Below are 20778 nucleotides of genomic sequence, written 5' to 3'. Positions count from 1 at the left end.
CATGTAATATGTAACGAAGGGCAAATAGCTGGGGAAACGTTCTTTCTAGCTAGACTTTATTTAAAATTTGTTTGAAAAATACATCAATCAATAATGAAAATATGGAATTATTAAGAAAGTGAATGATACTTATAATGTTTACAAGTACAGCAATTGTGTTTATATATGTGCCAAAGAAATATAATCAACCAATCAATTATTTTTCACTAAATGCAATTAATTCATATGTTCAGCATAAGAATGATACATCTAGAATTGGAATACGTAAAATTGAGCAGTGGGCAACCAGATAAAGATGATCCTTTGTTTGAGTCTCTTGTAAATGAATATTAAAGTCGACACATAGGGAATACAGTACGAAATTTACAAATAATCATTTGAATTTTAATTCTCATAGTCTTTGATGAATTTAAGTCAGGTTCAAGCCTTTAAATAGCAAAAATAGGCTAAACACATTCAGGCTAGGTGATATAATATAATAATTAGCTGATAGTTACTAAAAATCTATACATAAACGTTAAATTTACATGTATATAAGATAATGAAATGTTTATGGCAGTCAATATATTGATTCAGCACAATTCAATAGAATAAATATTTCGATGAAACCATTGTAACAATAACTCATCGTCATAATTGCAGTGGTGATTCACAGCTAATGTAATTCTTGTACAAATATAATATTGGGCTCAATTATTTTATAGATCTTCAAGATTTTAATACAGACGGTACTAAAAATTTATTATAACATTTCAAGAGTTAAAAGTATCACAGTATAACCTGAGACTATCATAAGATTTAGAATAAAAATTTAGCTAGAAATTAGGATCACCACTGCCATGGTGAAAATAATTTTTCATCTGCTTTATGAAGGTGAAAGACGTTCATTGTTCATTAAAACAACAACATTCACATCACACCCGTTCGTAATAATCAGACTCAACTTACAGGAATTCAGAACCGTCATTTTTGTCACAAATGGCTATGAAATTTGCCTGAGTGTGATATTAAGGTGAATTTTGTCTCACTGTGATCTAAAAATTTATTGCACCAATACCAGCGGTGTCATAAAAAAAGATTCATTGACAAGTAGATCATTTCACATATTTTTAAATTCACCGGTACCATTCGCATTAAGCATGAGAATATTTGGATTTTCTTTCTCAAACGCTGTGGCGTCCCTACCACCAGGTCTTTCTTCTTGCCCCCACTCTCCTAGAACGCCACGCATCACGTCTGGTTGCCCGCGCAGCTTCTCTTCTTCCTTCTGTAACATTACTAATAGTTTAAGGTCAAAAGTAAGGTGCTACTCTTTCAGGTTTTGAATGTTATTGCCTGCCTTCACCATAAAAATTTCATGTACGACGCTTTAGGAAGAAACAGCTGTAATGCCTGCACGTAATTTCTTACTAACCTGCTTGTCCTGCAGAGCAAACTTGTCAAACATATTTGCATAAATTTTCTTCTCCCTGGCTAGTTGTTCTTTGTGCAGTTTCTTACATGCTATTATTTGATTGGCAGCAGCTGTGTTCTTTGGATTGATTTTCAGAACTTCTTCAAAGTCTTTCAGTGCAAGTTCAGGAGCAGCAAGTAAAATGTTTGCTTGACCTCTTCTAAACAGTGCCTTTTCATTATTTGGATTAATCGCTAAAGCTTCTGTGCAGGCATCTCTGGCTTCTATACTTTTGTTCGATTTTAGATAGCACAAAGCAAGATTCAAGTTTACTGACAAACGGAGATCTTTTGCCTCAGTTTCCTCTTCTTCCTCATCACTGCTGGGAGAGTCTTTAAAAGCAGTAATAATCTTGTTGTAGAATTTTATGGCAAGTCCAAGTTTCCCTTCTTTAAAGTAGGCAGTTCCCTTTTCTTTAAACAGTGTCAACTGCTTTATCTGGTCTGGACCAGGTATCATCCAGCTTTCAGAAGCCTTTAAGCCAAATACAATAGTTAAATATAATCGACTTTGCATATGCAATTAAGGGAATTAACACGTGGAAATAATATTTAAAAATATAATTATCAGAAAAATTTAATAATATACCTTCTCAAAGTTCTTCAACTCAACAGTATACTCTAGGTCTGCATTTGGCGGAATTCCGAACTTCGGCTCACCAATGTTTTTGTACGCATGTTTACTCTTTATTTTCAGTCTTGATTTTTCACCCATTTTGAAAGTTCTTAAGGCTATTTCAACTCCATCAATAATACCCACATCTTCTCCTTCACCTAAATTGAACTGAACATCCTTTTCTTCAAATACTTTACCGTCATAAGAGCCAACCAAATGTACTGAAATAAAATACGAACAAATTTTACATTACAACAACAAATGAAGTTTGTTGGATTGTAACAGATATTTTTTTTGCTGATTAGGGTACCTGGAGCAATTTCTGAAAAGTTATTTTTCCACTACTATCTGAATACAAAATAAAATTACAGAATAGGACAAGCGATGAAGTAAGTGGCATTTTGCCTGTCACGCTGAAATGCAGTCAAAGTAATGATAACTATTAAAAACATTAAAAAGTTTTGAATGATATAAGATAAACCAATTTTAATTTTGCATTCAAATTCATATTCTCAGAAAATATTCGCATATATGTGGGAGATAATCTATCGTGTACTCTTGAAAGAAGTAAAATTTGTACATTAAAATTCTCCTGTGATGCACTTATTACATGCATAAAATTCCTGATGATGCAGCACTTACCATCAACCAGAGCTCCTTCATTTGGAGTAATATATCCAGATCCAGTGACTATTTGGAATTTCTCAATGCTATTGTCTTGTTCTGGGCTTAAATCTGCCCCTTTCCAGTCAATCATTTCAATCTATTAATAAAGTATGTTCTGATTATCATGGCATTTTATAAACAAAATATTCTATGGCAAGGAAAATAAATACTGTACTTAAGCGCTATACCTCAAACTTTAATGTGGCATTTGGAGGGATCGTGGGAGGGCTACCAGCAGCACGATAGGCATAGTCAGGTGCACAAGTCAAAATAGCAACTTCTCCACGCTTCATGGTAGCAACACCAATGTCCCAAGCCTTGATAACACTCTTTTTACCCAAGTCAAACTCAAATGGTTCATTTCGATCTTTGCTTGAGTCGAACTTTGTGCCATCCATAAGAGTTCCGGTATAATGTACTTTGACTTTGCATCCTGCAGCTGGAGTTTCCTCACCAATTCCTTCCTTGATGATCTCTTTCAATACTCCACCATCCTTCTTTGGGGAAATATCAACTGCAGCCATTCTTAACAGAAAATAAAGTTTTATACCAATGAGGGAAAATATTGAGCACCTTAATCGAATTAACTTTGCCTTAATCTATCTCATTAAGGTGACTAGCTGTTGGAAAGCTTAGAAGGCATACAATGAAAGAAATGGAATGCAGTTTGTGTGTGAATTAAAAAAGAATACGTACGTTGAGAATATATTAAACTAGAATGATATAGTAATTTATGTCAACGTTTATGTATTCGATTTGGGGTTTTTAGAATCGCTAAAGGCAACAAAACTTGTATATAATTATTTTGAAATTATAACGGAAGGATAACCGTAAAAAAAATACGTTAGTCCTCACAGCCCAAATAAAAAATTCAAACATCCGTCAATAATTATAGGTTATTGGAACTTACATTGGTATCTATAAATGGATAATAACGTTGAATTGAAAAAGAAAATTAAGCGTTGAGATATCACGGATCGTTTCGAGAGCTGAATGTACTAACTTTCGCTTATATGTCAAGTATTCCTTTATAACTACTATGAGTTCAATCGATTCCGTAGAATTTGCTAGAACGTTTTGCAGCCAGCGTCCAAAAGATCATGCAAATTTCATCCAAGAACTTGGGGCATGAAAAAGCTTATACCTAGATGGACAAGTGCTGTTATCTCTAGCGCTTCCTGAACGTTTACTGTACAATTTCAATCGTCTAACGGAATGTGAGCATTAAATTTTATAATTTGATTTAAATTCTTAGCATTGATTGAAGTGCAATATCATATAAGTCGCCGTATCTATTACGTGCTATGTAAAATGCAATACCTGCATATTATAAATTCGAATTGATCGAGTTGTCTATTCCTCGATTGAATCTTCTAGGGAATTTGTAATGGCAGTGGTAGAAGAAAGTATGTAGACGCTGTCGCCATATCCCAGTTCAACATCCCTTATATTACGAAAGTGCAAAACGGTTGCCTAGGCAGCCCAGGTAACGGGGAATTTGTACGTGATGTAAACAAATCCATTTTGTAATAATTTGACAGCCACGGTTAGTCGTTCTTATAATAAATAAAAAAAAATACATTAAAAATGACATCTTTAGATCTGAGACAACAGAAACTCGAGCAACAGGTTAGCAAGACCAACAATTATTTATTATATGTTAACGAAAATGAATGTTTGGGCGTTGAACGTTGAGTTGAGTCTAACCTTTTTAATTATCGGACCTTTTAATACTTAATTCGTTTCATACATCAGCGTAGTCTCCCAGAATACACGTGTTGATACTTATCTTACACTATCATTGCGCGACGAGTGCACGTTACATGTAATTATAGGTATTCGCTCTCTTTAAATTAGAATTTAGATTCATTGCTTGAATTAAACAATTTTTTTCGGCATTTTATTTCTTCTCAACCTATGATGGCTAGGTCCAACATTATTTCCCAATCAAATATTTGCTCCTAACGCTTGAGTAATTCATCATGCGTATATCATCTAATATTCCAGAGGCAAATAATAGCGCAGAAAATGAAACAGAAACGACAAAGCGGCGCTGGCGGCATGGTACAGGCATCAAATATCTCTAGTTCGCAATATAGCAGCCATTCTACAAAATGGTTAAATCCAAACAGAGAGCTTCATGGTAAAGTGGTGTGACTGCCTCTACATTCTTATCATCTGATATAATATAATCAATAACCTCATAATGAATCAGCCATAAAATATCTTGAACTCTTTCATTGAAATTCACATATTATTCTCAAATATTAGAATACTATTCTTGGATTTCAGTTTTAATTATTTTTATTTAATCAACTCAGATCAATAAAGTTTCTTCACTTTTGCTTTAATTCTGAGGTAGGCTATGACGGACCTATGCAGTTCACAATGTCACCCAGTAATCCTGACATGGGAGTATCACAGGAAAATAAAACTATAGAGTCAGAAGTAACAGGTAACCAGAATTTCGATGGATATCAAATGCAATCTGTTACGATTATGAATGAATTTCGTTGAAACATTTAGTCATTTTTCTTCCAGACATCAGAACAGAAAGTGGATTTTATGATGGGACTGAACGTGGTGACGGCGCAGATGAAGAATCATCCCCGGTGGATTTGAGATCACCATCTGAAGCAATTCACAGTCAATCACCTCTTAGAGTAGCTCCTGTTGATGGGTCAATTAATGCGATCAATGGCGAAAATCATTCCTCGGTAACTGTAATTTGAGTAAACATTTACATGTATAAATGACATTCCATTGTTTCAGTTCAATAATTAGCCAAATTCACATGATACAGATGTGCAAACAAATTACTAATCATTATTCATTTGCAGAGCCCGGAATTGGAGGGAAATGTTGAGGGTAATATAGAACAATTTGTTCTGCAACCAGCCAATAAAAAAATGCATTATAAGTGTAGAATAACACGTGATAGAAAAGGCATGGATCGTGGTTTATATCCAACTTACTTTTTGCATCTAGAACGTGACTATGGAAAAAAGGTTCGCTCAAATTCTCTTAGTTGAACTTGAATCTCTTTATAATTATTCAGTTGATAATAATCAGTTTCCTATTCGGAAAGGTTTTTTTACTAGCTGGACGGAAACGAAAAAAGAGCACTACAAGTAATTATTTAATTTCGTCTGACCCAACTGATCTTTCAAGAGGAGCCGAATCTTATGTTGGAAAATTAAGATCTAATCTATTGGGCACTCAGTTTACCGTATATGATAATGGATATTCCTTGATGAAGAGTGAAAAGAGAGAAGAGCGAACTAATCCCAGGCAAGAACTAGCCGCAGTTGTTTACGATACTAATGTTTTGGGTTTCAAAGGGCCACGAAAAATGACTGTAATCATACCTGGAATGACTTCAGATCAGCAAAGAGTACAGATTTGTCCTCGAGATGATACAGAAACATTGTTAGGTGGGTAAACTAGTAATTGATTTTTTGAGTCTTCGGTTATCGCTTGTAAATTGCTATATTTTTTTTAATGATTAATGCGTTTACTTTAGTTCAATGTAAGGTCTGAATTACAGAGTGTTGGAAAATGAAGAATATGGATAACTTGATAGAATTGCATAACAAAACACCAGCTTGGAACGATGACACACAGTCCTATGTACTAAATTTCCATGGACGTGTTACACAGGCTTCAGTGAAAAATTTCCAAGTTGTTCACGACAGTGATGGTAATCACAATTTACATACCTATATATAATCACATTATTGTAAATCAAAAATCCAAAGTTAATTTGCATGCAATTTTTTGATTTTACGATGAAACGATTTTAAACATGGTTACCGTTTTCACAGTGCTAAACCTTTCGAATTAATAATTGATTATATTATCTGTGTATATTGCAGTGGATTACGTTGTGATGCAATTTGGTCGCGTAGCTGAGGACGTTTTCACAATGGATTACCGTTTTCCACTATGCGCACTCCAAGCTTTTGCAATTGCATTAAGCAGTTTTGATAACAAATTAGCCTGTGAGTGATTTGTTTGTACGTATAAATTATAGGAACTGTATATTGCAATGCCACTGCTCACATATAATCAAAAGGCTAGGAAACGGACAATCAATTCCAATTTAAGTATAAAACGATTTACTGAGTAATGAGATGAAATTTTTAGAATGTTCACTCTCGTAAAACCTTAGAGCCACAATAATAACTATAATAATATGTGTTCACATTCCAATAGAGATAATATTTACATAATTCCTATCTTTAGTATAAACTTTTAGAAAGCTGAGACGGATAAGTTTCAGACTCGTGTACGTTCTGTAAAAATCGATTATTTATCTTTCATTCCGAGTGCTTTACAAAATTTGATGAAGTTTTCGAAAAAAAAAAAATGCCAGCCGGATGTTACTGCAGTTATACGCATACTACCATGTTGAATGATAATTTTTAGATTATTGTAGAATGCATTTTGATACACGTATCAAATTGCTAACATTCATCAAGTTTGTCAAGTTTGAACTAGTAATTGCACGTCAGATTTTGGATTAGACTTCAATGTTACATGATGCGAAATAAAATTGCAGCTACAATTATATGTATATGAAAAAAAAAAAAAACAACACTCATATCAAAGTCTGTTAAGTATCGTACGCATGTAATCAGGTGAAAAAAAAGATTATGAATTCCGTACGAAAAAGCTAATGAAAACAATTGTTAGTGTCTCGTTTCATAACTTTTACACTGTTTTCATTATCTGAGCAGGCAATTCTTGTCCGGAGTTGGAATTATAGGGACCCAGTGTAAATATTTTTCAGCGTGTATCGATCTATTTAATGATTGAAATTATCCTCATGAGAGACTATTAATTATTATATTGTACTTATTGGTGCGCATATTATATTATAAGGAAGCGAGTAACTTATTGTATAAAAGTCAAAATAATGTTAGCATAGATTAAAACAGGGTCTGAATAAAGATTTATCGAAAAACTGCCCGTATAATAGTTTGCAGAGTTGTATAGAATTTCAGTTGAAAGTAAGGAGTCTTACGAAAGATGAATTTATTATTATCGTTTAGGATAGAGATTTCTAGTTATATTATTTTACTAACATTCTTATAGAGTTAATGTAACATTTTTTTATTTCTAACGATTACTTTAGTTCTCATATTTTATACTTGCACCAAGATCTAGCTATCAATTTTCGGACTGATTTTTTGTAGGTAATTATAGTATGAAATGTAAGGTTCGGCACATTTGTTACGGTAATACAGTATGTTCATTAACACTGGTCAAAAAGGACAAGTGAAACCTGCTTGCCTTGATGTACTGTGGGATCAAGTAACCAAATATTGTCCTGGATTATGAAGAGTTGAAATCATGATAAGGGCATCTGAGGAATTTCTATTAATTGTATGAATTATTTGAACCCAAGGTTGAAGTATAATCCGTGTCTCTAGATGATTTTAATATGTGCCTTTGTGAAGGACTTTCATGTACTTTGTATTAAATATTTAAATATTCATAACATCGGTGGCTTGTATAATTATCTTGACGAACCTGTTTTAAGAGGCTAATTTGTCTCACAATTGAAGATTTCACGATATATTTATTACTATGCCTTGATGGTTGTACAACAATATATATGTGTATGTATGTTTTAAATATATTTCAGCAAGTTGTACAGGCGTATAGAATTTTCTATCGAAGTATAATTTATTGTAGATCTATTTGTATTGTATGCACTCGTCTTCTGCATGTATGCTGTAGTATACCTAATAATAATCAAACCAAGGGTGCTTTAGGATAATGTACACCATAATTCAACTTTAAAACTAAATGATATACTTTTTTTTTATGAATATAGGTAATCGAAAAATATATAATATCTCAACGATTCTATGTCTGTATTAAGTAGTGTGTTATGTACATGATTTCCTTACACATGACATACCTATGTATTCACTGCAGGTATTCATTTACTGAATATTTTTCATAACATATTTGTTTCGGGATAGACTATAACGATACATTGTCTACTTTTTGTGCCCACATTAGAAAAGTGGATACTATGAATACGGTAATAAATGTAGGATGCAATACAAACAGACTACAAATATGTTGCGTGGATTGTAAATTTTCACCAAACTAAGTTTCAAGATTCTAAAACTAAATCATTGTGACATTCTGAAATAACATTTATCGTAAATGAGGTATCAATAACTTTGTACCTGTTGAAATATCAATTAATAAAAGGAATATCATACGCATCACTTTCTTTGACAAGAAACTCTTCACTGAGTGAACAATTATTTAAAGAATGTGATTTTTATTACTTATATTTGTTATACTATTCCTTGAGCTAAAGTGTTTCCATTACTTGCATGAATTACTTGTGTAATGAAAAATAACTGTATACAAAAATTTCCTAAGCAGTTGACCTACAGTCATTCATTCGTTGCTGAGTGCGAAACTCGAGGAAGGGAAAGCCGCGTATGCAGGCGCTGGGTCAAAAAGCTGCGCCAGCTACACTCTTGTTCAGCAATGCATAAATGACCCTGCATGTGTCAAACTAATTCTACTATTGATAAGCTGATTATTCTGTACATTTCAATTGATAAATACACAGTATAGATACATACAACAGGCTGTTTGATCACGTGTGAATATAAGTATAATGGTTCATTCTACACTCCACAACTTAATATAAAGTTTCCAAAAGGTATTACTTTAAATATACTTACTTTCCATAAAGAATATTGTCTAGTCTACCGTCGTGTTAGTTTTCATGTTCACTATAGTGACTGGAAATGTCAATGTATCGACCTTATATCCTAAGTAAAAAATAAAGAAATTGTGTTGGAGAATATCTTCACTACCTATGTTTTCACATCAAACAGAATGAAAAGCGATAATTTAATTTTTTTTCTAACTTTTGGCACAGTAATTGATTTCATTTACAACATACAGAAGTACTGTGATATGTGTAGCCTACGATGTATCGGAATTATATTATTTTACCATAACTATAGCTAAAGGCAGAAAAATACTTCTAATAGTGATTTGTAATTTGTCATTGTCACGTAATTTGCAAGTTATTTAGCATTTTCACTATGCCATCATTAGGAATATCAAGCAGATATGTATTTGAATTGCAAGACGTTTGAAAAGTGATGGTGATTAATCAGTCAGTAGAAATCATGATAATAATTTATAATATAATTATAATATTTGTATATTGAAACAATATTTTTCGCACAATAAATGGCAGTAGTTAGTAGTGTACACATAATTATATAAATACACCATTCTTGGTAATAATTATATACCTAGGAGTAAGTCTTGATGAAATACAGCTGAAGGCACTCAAGGTAAAGAGCATAGTACAACAGTATTAGTAAACGGTGTATAAAAAGTTTTAACACGGATGAGTGTTATATATATTGAACTAAACGTACGTACAATTCCATCCACCTATAATTTGAAGGAGTACAAAATTATCAATAATGTTAGCAGTTTTATACGAATAACATATTAAATATTCGCTAAATAACATACAGTAACAAGAATGCGTTCATTGACAATTATTCAATGGAAAAAATAAAATCTGTTGGGTTTGAATTCTAGTGGTACTCTGGAAAAGCACTTTTTATAACACATACTAATCATGATATTTCGAATACGACTAAAAATTAAAGAATAGAGAAATCAAACTTAAAATCCTTTATAGTAGTACCAATTGACCAACATAAGTTGCTTTTCCTCATTATTTAAAGGCTCACCCAATTACTTCGATATTAGCTAATTTTATTTATTTATTTATTTCATTCTCAAAATCTCAGAATATAAGGCTGTGATGAACAATTTTTTACTGTTCAATATTAACAAAAAGAACCAGTATAGCTAAAATTATTTTTTATAGTTTACACAACCTAACACGATATTTCTATTATCATTTGAATTTAAACTGCACAAATTATAAGCTGTAAAGAGTTGAATAAGCTGTTCACTGAATTTTTTAATGATGCGTATGCTGAGTGTGATTTCGGGATGACGCCACAAATGGACGGACACATAAATATGACATAACAATTGATATATAAACAAGCAAAGAAATTGCTTTAATATTTTCAATACCACCGTTATTATGGTTTCAGTCTTTTTATTTTGACACGTATAGATTCGGATTCACAAGTTTCGTTTTATATAATTTTTGAGCCTAGAGAAGAACTTTATAAAAAATTTACAAATTCGAGAGACACATACTAGTGCAAAACCTTCGAAATTATTATTATAAGTTTTTTTTATGACAATTATTTTCCAGTGATATTATTGTTTACTTTACTATTTGTGAAGTGTGAATTCTTTGTGTGAAAACTTTCTGTGAATTCAGTTTGTAGGGAAAATACATATCAAAATTTTTTTACATCATTTGAATCTAGTCTACCTGTAAATAACTCGATGGTAAAATTCAATATTCGAACTATTGTGAGAGTTCAGCCAGATTTGATAATATCTGTATTCAAATGCTTTTAAAATAGTAACGAAATAATGGTCTCTAGTGCACTTGGGTAATACTCTTATATCGGTTGGTTGTGACCACTACATAATTTAATTGAATATCTTTTAAGACTACATGTCAAATTCTAATATATTAACGATGCATTATCGAAATGACAATACCTAATTCCAATTTATTTACAATAATTTCAGATCCAATAAGTTCTCATTAGTTTCGAATATATATATTTATAATCGGAAGTTGATATGAAATTTGAATGGTTAATTTTCTTGAGACAGTGTTCAAATTGAAAAAAAAAAATAAATAAAAATACTAATGATATTTATTGCAGGTAATCAAAAAATGAGCGAACGTGGTTCGTTACAGTAACGAGCATTGATATTTCAGAATAATTTTTAATACTGACTTATAATTCAAGTTATAGCTATATGATACTGATGAGAACTGCAGCAAGAATTGTATATACATATTACGTAGTATAATATAAAATAACTATCAAGCATCGAGATTAAGTCACCTCTGTTTAGCGGAAGTTTATTACAATATTGTATTTACAACACAAGTGTATTGTAATATTGTTCAGCATCAAATGACTCTACGAACATCCTTTCTTCCACTCTGTCTGATTATTTGCATAACTTGGTCGAGAAAATCTTGGCGCTGGAATACGCGATGCTGGACGTGGTATTCCACTTCCAACGGTAGATGTTCTGTTAGGGGCACCCCAATTAGTCGGGGCTCTTAACCTTGTTTTATTTTCTATTGCTGCATGTTTCATTGGCCTAACCAGCATCTGAAATGGGGTTACAAATTGATTGGTCGATAGATATGTAATTCGAAGTTGGAGGTAGAAGACCTAATTTTGAATATACAATATATTGAGTCAACAGTTCGTAATAAAAACCTACATTGTACTAAGAGAATTATATGGCTCACCTCTGGTTTTTTTGATAAATTATTTTGTCCTTGATATGTTGTAACACATGGTACATCGTTGATATGATTTTCTGAGGAAAGCAGGACAGAAAACGAATGAGCAAAGCATGGAAAGCAAGCGCCTCTAAAGATGCCTACCAGTTTACATGCATTAAACTCACCACTTGTTCCTATTGCTTCGAGTGATGAACCAACAGACTCCAACAATGGGGAACTATTTTTAACGGCACAAGTTACGGTTTGTGAGGAGCTGTGCTCATTTTCCTGACATGCACCCTTCAATATTGGAGAAGGTAAGTCTTTTTCGGCCTCCATCCAATTATTTTCCAATACTCTTCTGTTCGGTTTTGGTGTCGATATTTGCTTTAAGCCTAGAAAAATCATGTGCTTTATTTAAAGAAATTCAGACGTAAACGAAATTGATGAGTATTTATTTGAGATTTCATTCTAAAGACTAATCATAAGCAATTTCAATATCAGATTACTTACTTTGCTCTTGCAACCCAGCAATGTAATGTAATTGCGCAGAATTTATGAGCTGCAAATTATAAGAAGTATGACTGCTATCAGAACAGATGCTTAGTCGGTCATCAAGATCGGGAGCGCTGTGAGCACTTTGCGTACTCTCAATGCTTTCAGTGGATCCGGAAGCACCTTTGCTTCGGAATTCCTTTACATTTCCACCTACTTCCAGCAATCTTTGTTCTGATCCACTTTTCAATCTGCCCAAAGGCATTAATTTATTTACCAGAGATCCCTCGACGTTTCTTGGAATACTTGGTTGATATGGTCTTGCGTACTTTGAATTTGGTACGTTAGAATATCTATGCATATCAAAAGTTCTCATACTATTTGTAGCCAAGTTTGGATTTGATTTTTGAAACAATTGTGGTAGTTTTGATAAGACTCGAGGAGCTTGTAATTTTTTTTGGTAATTTGAAATTGGAGGTTTAGCAAACGTACTGTCCAACCTTTCGGGGGATGGTTCATTTTCAATTTTTGCTTTTAAATCAGCCATATTCGTCTTTTTAGTGAAGGTGTAATATTTTTTGTCACTATTTTGGCGAGTGGGTATATCCGGACTTGCTGATTCATTTTGGCTTACACGAAGTTTGGGAGATTTTTTTCTGTAGGTGTTGTTATGATTAATAGCAGATATATCTTCGCTAGGAACTTCTGTGATGTGGCTGTATGTAGAATCTAAATTCTGCTCGGCACTACGATGAACTTGTTCTAATAGTTCTCTTCTTAAATCAGTTGGTCCATTAAATGTTGAATTTATTGTTCCCAGAGATAATGCTCTGTTGCAATGGATATTATCATCCGACGAAAAATCACTCCTTAAATCTTGATCACCACTGGACGTATGATTGGTAAAATCATGGTTTAAATTAAGGGTAATATTAACCGTTTCTAACGTTTGTTTTTGAGACAAAAAAGTACTGTTCAATCCATTTGGCAATTTACTATCATGACTTTGAATGTTGGTCAACGTTTCGTCCAAATCAATATTCTCAACGGGTGATGACGTGAAAATTGTATTTATTGTCTGTTTGTTTATTTCTATAGGTAACGAATGCCTAGGTAACGATGTTGCAGATCTTCGTGTAAATGTGTTGAATAAACTTTTTTCGTTTTCTTTTTCCAGTGATTGGTAGTTGGTGGTAAAAGTATTGTCTCCACATGCATTACGATTTTTTATCGTGACATTGTTCTCGAATTCTTTTAAAAATGTTTCATCATTAAAATCATTTATATCCGATATGTCGCCAAACATGCTTGTCTTCATCATTGAATTCGTCAGTATCTGTGAATCTACAATACTTTCTTGGTGTGATAGAGATTCTTTCGACATGTTCATCAGGGAACAGCCCAATTCAGAAGGCTGCGACACATTCATCAATGGATCCGCAAACTCTGGTTCGGTTAAATTTATGAACGAATCAATTCCTTTAGATTGTGACAAATTCAGGAATGCTTCCATACTTTCTTGTCCAGATGAACCAAGGATACCTGATCTAACTTGGCTTGATGTTGGATTTAACATAGCTGGTACGGATTCCTTTTCGCTATTTGTCAAACTGATTTCTTTGTTCATCTATTTCAAAATTTTATAATATCTCAGGTGTGAATACTTTTCGTGAGTTCACAATTTTAAAATAGCAAAAGGTCGGTGTTAACGTAGCATTAAAAACTAGTAACTGGTTCAAGGAGAAGCCTATCGAAATTTGTGTCAAGTCTATTTAAGTGTGATTTCCAAAGAATACTTACATTGACATTAGTGCCTGCTAGTGCTGGAGACCTCTTCCATACATTGGAAGCTGGTGGCGACAATGCTTCTATTATAGATTCAAAACTCAGTCTGTTGTTACGCTTTTTGTGTCTTGTGAACGTTCTCGTATCGATAGAGCGCCTTGTGCCTGAAAGAACATAAAAATCACAAAACTCGTTAAAGTTCAAGAAAAAAAAATAGAAAAAATGAAAGATGATACCTTACATTATTCAACAAGTGAAACCAGCAGAATAGTCAGACTGGTGTTTAATTTATCAGACTATATTAGGAAATACATAAATGGTTATGTATGAAAAGGCAATTATATTGCTTCACCTCATAAAATGAGATCATCTTTCCTACTATAAGGTTTAACCGGGAACTGTGTGCGTGGGTAAGTAGGAATGAAAAAAAGACAAACCATTCAGAGCTTCATTTTCCTCTAAATCCAATTCCGATCCATCTCTTAACCAGCTGTATAGATCTTGGACATTGCCCTCCGCCGAACAATTTGCACATACATGAAGCCTGAAACAAGGTGTTATTTATAGTATCCGTAACAAAAAGCATAAAACCTATAAGTCTTCATAAATGTTTTGTTATAATAGTCAGACACTGGGACAGTTATGATCAGTTTCTAATCAGAAAAACCTTTTTGTTTAAACAACTGTACTTTAGTTAGGCGTAAGATGCCATTGATTTTCAAACTTGTGTAAACAGTAAATATACAATAATACACAAGCTGTGAGTCATTGACAGAAATGAGTATACACATCAGTGATGAGGTGATTCAACTAGCATGTACACATACATACGTTCTGTTTCGTAAAAGCGAAAGATGGAATAACCTGTTTACTACGCTTAATTTGATAATGATGTTGATGTATTTTGTTGGGTTTTTATAAACGGGATATGGTGTTCGAGAACCAAAAAGTTGTTAACAACAGGGATTAATAAACTTACCATCTCTCATCGTCCGAGAAGTCAAAGGCCGAAACATCGATGATATCGCTTACATCAAGAGGTTGCACTTCATCGACACAATAAGAGTTCGACATATTTTCTGCCGTATTAATCTGTCGCTCCGACATGTACGTTTAACGTTTTAATAACACGTAGATACAAGACACTTCATTCTACCGTTGTAAATGATACATAAGCGATACGACGGATGGTGTGAAGCCCCGAATGGAATGTGTCTGCGGGCACTCGCGCACAAAATGATCAACAAAACCTTCAATTGACAATTATTATCTGTTTATTAATAAAGTCTTTGATGCCTTTGAAAAGAGATTCCGAGGAAACGATACAAAAGACAAAAAACATAACCACGGGCGGGATATAAAGAAATAATTCCACCAACACAACAGAACCTTGCACCCTGTTAAGTAAATAAAGAAAACTGTCCAACGTGAAATTGGAAATCTTAAGTCTTAACCAGTAATACCAATCTACTTATTTCGCGGATCCATTCACAAAGTACCCACAGTAGACAAAGATAACAAAAATCTTTCTTTTTAACGACATCTTCAGGCTATACAGGGAAATATAGAAATTCAGTTCTCAAAGTGGTTCTCAACCGTCGCCATTGACATTTTTACGTGAGTGTCGGACACGCTGCAATATAACCTCACAAAGGTTTCTCTCTGCTCACAATATAAACAGTCATATGAAAGAATGTGGACGTCTTAAAGATATTACAGATTGAGATTGTTTATGAGATTAACGTCTTTGATTTCATTGAAATTTACTTAATTCAGCTGCTTCTATTATACTTGGACAGTCATATCAACCACTATGCAGAAATCAGATCGTGGTGAGGAATTTGTTGTTAAATTAATTAATTTTTTTTTGTATATTAATCGATTAAAATTAACTAAATTGCCCCGATTAATATTCCTAATACTCGATCTATCAATTCCAGGTAATGGACGAGAAAAAAAATTATCCTGGGCTTATCGGAACAAAAAAAGAATTTTGAAAAACAAACGTGCTGAAGAAGCTCCTGAGGATTCCACAAACGTACAGGTCCAAAATAAAAAGGCTCGAATTGTGCTTCGTAATCTTCCATTCAAGGTAAAACTTTCTTTGGTAAAGTTTTTTTCATTTAAGATCAAAAAGTCATCAATGTGTAATAACTTATCACTAAATTGATATTTTCAGGTTACTGAGGATGACATTAAAAAACATTATGCACCGTATGGTGAAATTGAAGAAATAAATCTACTACGTCACCCAGGTGGTAAACTGGTGGGTTGTGGTTTCGTTCAATTTAAAAAAGTAGAACAAGCTTCAAAGGCGATATTCAACACAAATAAAAAAGAATTGCTCGGTAAGACTGAACAAAAAAAAGGACAGTGTTTTTCTGGTTTCATTGTTCAGTAAATTTAAGTCCTCCAACCAATTGCACTATCAATGAATATGAATTGTACATTTACATTATTTTTAATCAAATTTTAGGAAGAATCATCACTTCAGATTGGGCAATACCAAAATACAAATTTGCCGAAGGTATTAAGGACGATGTTGACAAGACTGAGGATCTAACTGATAAAACAGAAAGCAACATAGAAGTTGATACCCAAAATGAAGAGTCTACCTGTCTGTCAAAAACCCAGTTGAAAAAAAATCTAAAGAAGAGAAAAAAAGACAAAGATAGGCTGAAACACATTCAGAAACGAGCAAGGATTATAGTTCGAAATCTATCATTTAATGTGAGGATGAAAATATACTCTTATTTGATTTTAATGATTGTTAGGAAGACATTTTCGTATTAAGTCTTAATGAAATTTCATGATTTTAGATAACTGATGATTTATTGAAAGAACACTTTGCACCGTTTGGCAATGTAGAAGAAGTCACGATCCTAACTAGACCAGATGGAAAACTTGTTGGTTGTGGATTTGTTCAATACAATAATGTTCAGAGTGCAGCTAAGGCGATACATCATTTAAATTTAAAACCTCTGTTGGGTCGACCAATAGTGGTTGATTGGGCTGTACCAAAAACAAAGTTTGGTAAGGCCGAAGAACAGAAGGACCCAAATGAAGCGGCAATAGAAGAAGTTGAATTAAAAAAGGAAGAACCCGATGAAGATGATTCAGGCTTGGATGAAGACCCAGACCAAAGTGACTCATCTTTGAAACTGGAAGAGGATCAATCTAATGACAGGCAAGTTCAAGCTTTTATTAATAATGACCAAGTTCCATTAATCATATCTTTTTTTTTTTGCAGGGAGAGTAAGGATGAAAAACCTATTGGTGCAAGTATCGAGGATGAAATTGATGACAAAGAAGATGAAGATGATGATGAGGACGAAGACGAATATGAGGATAAAGTGGAAGTTAAGATCTCACCAGATGAAGTCAAGGATGAAAAATTTGACGAGAATGAGGCTTCTCGACCACGCCGGATTTCGAATGACGTTAACGAGGGAAAAACAGTATTCCTTAAAAATATTCCCTTTTCTGCGACCAATGACGATCTTAGGAAATGCATGGAACAGTTTGGTCCAGTCTATTATGCTCTTGTTTGTATGGACCCCCTTACAGAGCATTCAAAAGGAACAGCATTTGTTAAATTTCAAGTAAGTTGTACACTGTAATATTTTATTAAGTGATGAAAATTGATGTTCATAAATAAACCGTTTTAATACCGTTTACAGCACGTGGAGGATGCAGAGAAATGTTTATCCGCTGGAACCGAGCTACGTATACATGATCAAACTCTAGATCCTCATAAAGCACTGAACAGAAATGAAGTGCAAGATAAATCAGAGCTGAAAAAACAAAAAGCAACTGATTCTAGAAACTTGTACCTTGTCAAAGAAGGAGGTAAGATAATATGAAATTTATATAGATTGGATTGTTGTGCTACATGGTCATTCATTTGTTATTTGGTTTGTGCGTAACAACACGTGAACGATGGATTAATTCCTTACAGTGATACTGGCTGGTAGTCCAGCTGCAGTAGGAGTATCTGCAGGGGACATGGCTCGTCGTTTGCAATTAGAACAATGGAAATCGCAAATGCTACGAAATTTAAATATGTTCGTTTCAAGGGTCCGTCTGGTTGTGCATAATTTACCCGTTTCAGTGGATGACAAAAAGCTGCGAGAAATTTTCCAGAACCATTCTGGGCCAAAAGCAGTTATAAGAGAGGTTATACACTTTTCGGTCAGGAATTAATTTTAAATATCTCTATTTACTTATGACGCATGTTCATATTGGTTTCATTTCTTTCAGGCCCGAGTGATGCGGGATTTACGAAACATTGAGGCCAATGGAATTGGCAGGTCTAAAGAATACGGTTTCATTGCCTTTACAAGCCACGAAGATGCGCTGAAAGCGTTGAGAAGTATAAATAACAATCCAAAAATCTTCGGCACCACCAAGGTAATTAATTTATATCTGACAGGATCTTGAATAAATAATTATCCAAACTTCTTATTTTCAGAGGCCTATTGTCGCGTTTTCAATCGAAAACAGAGTGATGGTGAATGCCATTAAAAAACGAGTAGAAAAAAGTCGAGAGCGCAATCCTCTGTGGACAGGAAGTAATCTAAAAGCTAAGAATGACCGGCCCATGACAAATAAGAGAAAACACGAAGATGGCAAATATTCGGATGACAAGAAAACGAACAGTATTGGTAGGCTGACTGTCAATAATAGAAACAAGGATCGTCGGCCTGCGAAGCATCCTAGATTGGAAAATGGTAATGACGAGGGTGATGTTCAGCCATATTCTGGTGTAACGAGTAAACCAGGAGAGAGAAAAATGCGATCAAGATTCAATCTCAAGTCTCAAGCTATTTTACATAAACAAACTATGAAACGAGAATTAAAAAATAAAAAGTCTAAAGCGAAAATTCAGCAGACGAAAAAGGAACAACGGATCTCTCAAAAAGAAATAAGGGTAAGTCTTAATTATACTTCCCCATTCACATAAAATTTGTGACTTTGTTTTTTAAACGACCTTATTAGATTGATCGTTGGCTAACTCTAATTTTATTAATTTCATCAACAGCCGAAACAGGGTTCAAAGAAAAAAGTGAACAAAGAAGATATAAATTTCAGCAAATTGGTGAACAATTATAAGAATAAATTAATGGCAACGTCTAAGGAAAAATCCAAGTGGTACGAAACATAATAACATATATTTGAAAAATTAGGATTGCGCCATGTATATAAAGTATTTTTTTTTTTGCGTTAGACTTTGAATTGTAAATTTTTTTTAAATTGAAAATTAAAGACTTTTATTTCACGGAAGTGTATTGTGCTTATGTAATTAATTCGACAACCTTGACGCTCCCAAACAACAATTATATAGATCAATAATACCGCTTATTTATGTAAAATAATCCAATTGCCCAGCCAAATTAATGATCCAGCGCGCCTTATTACGGACAATCTACTTTTCATTTTTCATGTTCACGGCGCCGCGCCAGTTTGAATTTACTGTATTTAAAACGCCAGGAAATGATCGCCTTTGATTCGTAGGTGACAGATTTTTTCCCTTAAAACGTCACAATAAATTAGAACCATTATAATATTTGGTGTACGCGTACCAGTATTTACTTGTTCAAATTTTTATACGTTAAAAAGCAAACATTATCTTGAGCCTTTTTATTCTATGACATCTGAAATCGCCGCCGCGTAAGCCCCATTATTACGGATACTAGAGTCAAACCATTGTTTAAGAAGTGATAACAAATGAACGAAAAAAATCCTCGAATGTTCCGTTAACAGAATCTATAACCGAACTAATAAAAACTAAATAAAAGAAATCTTTGCGAAAGGTCAAAAATTCATTCGAAGTCCGGGTTCATAATACTGTTGCGTTGTAACTGGTTAGGAGAATTAGGACATCCAGTTTGAGAGTCGAGAAAGGGGTTTCGAATAACCAGAGGTGAACTTAATCGGACGTATGCATGCGAATATTTTAAACTGGATTGGGCAGTGAGAAAATCACTGGTGAAAAAATGTCTAGTAATGAGATGAGGGAGCGCGGACAAGGGGGGATCAGATAAGACGGAACACGGCTCTAGGCAGATGAATTCCGAAAGTCGGTTCGACTGACGGCGATGATAGTCTCGATGCCGCTTTTTGCAGTCTCGTCAAAAACCCGGAATAAAATTCACACGCTTTATGCTACGAAGCCGCGGCCGTTTTAGTCGTCAAGGAGCACCAGTTTTAAAGGTCAATGGTCAAACATGCGAGAGATTGTAGGTACAGGTGGGTTACGTCAATAACCGGTATAAAAATAAAATGTATAAGAGCGGATGTGAGAATACATATATCTGTCTAGTAGCATCCTTGAGTGGAAATAGCCACGCCAATT

General features: G+C 33.8%; 4 protein-coding genes across 9 annotated transcripts; 2 read left to right on the top strand and 2 right to left on the bottom strand.

The window, feature by feature from the left end:
- Positions 1-42: 42 nt before the first annotated feature.
- On the bottom strand, positions 43-3869 carry LOC124307008 (FK506-binding protein 59). 3 transcript variants are annotated; one of them, XM_046768270.1, is made up of 7 exons: positions 3738-3869; positions 3645-3652; positions 2923-3259; positions 2711-2831; positions 2042-2289; positions 1415-1927; positions 43-1267 (listed from the first exon to the last, which is right to left on the bottom strand). In XM_046768270.1, the coding sequence occupies exons 3-7, from the start codon at positions 3256-3258 to the stop codon at positions 1100-1102; spliced, it is 1386 nt and encodes a 461-aa protein (XP_046624226.1). In that variant the 5' UTR covers position 3259; positions 3645-3652; positions 3738-3869; the 3' UTR covers positions 43-1099. The 3 variants fall into 3 exon arrangements, with proteins under 3 accessions (XP_046624226.1, XP_046624227.1, XP_046624228.1); XM_046768271.1 differs by lacking the exon at positions 3645-3652 and having other exon boundaries at positions 3738-3867; XM_046768272.1 differs by having other exon boundaries at positions 1125-1278; positions 3645-3849.
- Positions 3870-4141: 272 nt separating this feature from the next.
- Positions 4142-7295, top strand: LOC124307010 (protein king tubby 1). 3 transcript variants are annotated; one of them, XM_046768274.1, is made up of 8 exons: positions 4142-4363; positions 4742-4877; positions 5097-5189; positions 5276-5451; positions 5575-5742; positions 5823-6168; positions 6282-6434; positions 6610-7295. In XM_046768274.1, the coding sequence occupies exons 1-8, from the start codon at positions 4322-4324 to the stop codon at positions 6741-6743; spliced, it is 1248 nt and encodes a 415-aa protein (XP_046624230.1). In that variant the 5' UTR covers positions 4142-4321; the 3' UTR covers positions 6744-7295. The 3 variants fall into 3 exon arrangements, with proteins under 3 accessions (XP_046624230.1, XP_046624231.1, XP_046624232.1); XM_046768275.1 differs by lacking the exon at positions 4142-4363 and adding an exon at positions 4491-4569; XM_046768276.1 differs by lacking the exon at positions 4142-4363 and having other exon boundaries at positions 4776-4877; positions 5093-5189.
- LOC124307005 (uncharacterized) lies at positions 5336-15848 on the bottom strand. Of its 2 annotated transcripts, XM_046768264.1 has the most exons (7): positions 15403-15836; positions 14861-14967; positions 14439-14587; positions 12657-14265; positions 12329-12538; positions 12168-12238; positions 10842-12024 (listed from the first exon to the last, which is right to left on the bottom strand). In XM_046768264.1, exons 1-7 carry the CDS (start codon positions 15528-15530, stop codon positions 11827-11829), a joined length of 2472 nt encoding a protein of 823 aa, XP_046624220.1. In that variant the 5' UTR covers positions 15531-15836; the 3' UTR covers positions 10842-11826. The 2 variants fall into 2 exon arrangements, with proteins under 2 accessions (XP_046624221.1, XP_046624220.1); XM_046768265.1 differs by lacking the exons at positions 10842-12024; positions 12168-12238 and adding an exon at positions 5336-5455 and having other exon boundaries at positions 15403-15848.
- A 120-nt stretch (positions 15849-15968) lies between these two features.
- LOC124307006 (RNA-binding protein 28) lies at positions 15969-19659 on the top strand. Its single transcript, XM_046768266.1, has 11 exons — positions 15969-16255; positions 16364-16515; positions 16603-16771; positions 16900-17153; positions 17243-17610; positions 17674-18025; positions 18104-18272; positions 18382-18599; positions 18684-18833; positions 18895-19353; positions 19465-19659. Exons 1-11 carry the CDS (start codon positions 16237-16239, stop codon positions 19585-19587), a joined length of 2433 nt encoding a protein of 810 aa, XP_046624222.1. The 5' UTR covers positions 15969-16236; the 3' UTR covers positions 19588-19659.
- Positions 19660-20778: the final 1119 nt, after the last annotated feature.

This window comes from Neodiprion virginianus, chromosome 6 (assembly GCF_021901495.1).
Source record: "Neodiprion virginianus isolate iyNeoVirg1 chromosome 6, iyNeoVirg1.1, whole genome shotgun sequence".
In the NCBI taxonomy this organism is placed as follows: Eukaryota; Metazoa; Arthropoda; class Insecta; order Hymenoptera; family Diprionidae; genus Neodiprion; species Neodiprion virginianus.
The sequence above is the reverse complement of the archived record's forward strand: the minus strand, read 5'-3'. Positions and strand labels throughout refer to the sequence as shown.

What these genes read in the sequence shown, in the direction of transcription:
- LOC124307008 (XM_046768270.1), bottom strand. Translation starts at nt 3,258, where the DNA reads ATGGCTGCAGTTGATATTTCCCCAAAGAAGGATGGTGGAGTATTGAAA. An exon ending in TGAAGGAGCTCTGGTTGATG is followed by an intron (nt 2,290 to 2,710) that starts GTAAGTGCTGCA and finishes ATTTTATTTCAG; the next exon opens with TACATTTGGTTGGCTCTTAT. An exon ending in TTGCTCTGCAGGACAAGCAG is followed by an intron (nt 1,268 to 1,414) that starts GTTAGTAAGAAA and finishes GTAATGTTACAG; the next exon opens with AAGGAAGAAGAGAAGCTGCG.
- LOC124307010 (XM_046768274.1), top strand. Translation starts at nt 4,322, where the DNA reads ATGACATCTTTAGATCTGAGACAACAGAAACTCGAGCAACAG. An exon ending in TCCAAACAGAGAGCTTCATG is followed by an intron (nt 4,878 to 5,096) that starts GTAAAGTGGTGT and finishes ATTCTGAGGTAG; the next exon opens with GCTATGACGGACCTATGCAG. An exon ending in TATAGAGTCAGAAGTAACAG is followed by an intron (nt 5,190 to 5,275) that starts GTAACCAGAATT and finishes TTTTTCTTCCAG; the next exon opens with ACATCAGAACAGAAAGTGGA.
- LOC124307005 (XM_046768264.1), bottom strand. Translation starts at nt 15,530, where the DNA reads ATGTCGGAGCGACAGATTAATACGGCAGAAAATATGTCGAACTCTTAT. An exon ending in CGAAGCAATAGGAACAAGTG is followed by an intron (nt 12,239 to 12,328) that starts GTGAGTTTAATG and finishes TGCTTTCCTCAG; the next exon opens with AAAATCATATCAACGATGTA. An exon ending in ATTTATCAAAAAAACCAGAG is followed by an intron (nt 12,025 to 12,167) that starts GTGAGCCATATA and finishes ACCCCATTTCAG; the next exon opens with ATGCTGGTTAGGCCAATGAA.
- LOC124307006 (XM_046768266.1), top strand. An exon ending in GTACCTTGTCAAAGAAGGAG is followed by an intron (nt 18,273 to 18,381) that starts GTAAGATAATAT and finishes AATTCCTTACAG; the next exon opens with TGATACTGGCTGGTAGTCCA. An exon ending in AAATCTTCGGCACCACCAAG is followed by an intron (nt 18,834 to 18,894) that starts GTAATTAATTTA and finishes TCTTATTTTCAG; the next exon opens with AGGCCTATTGTCGCGTTTTC.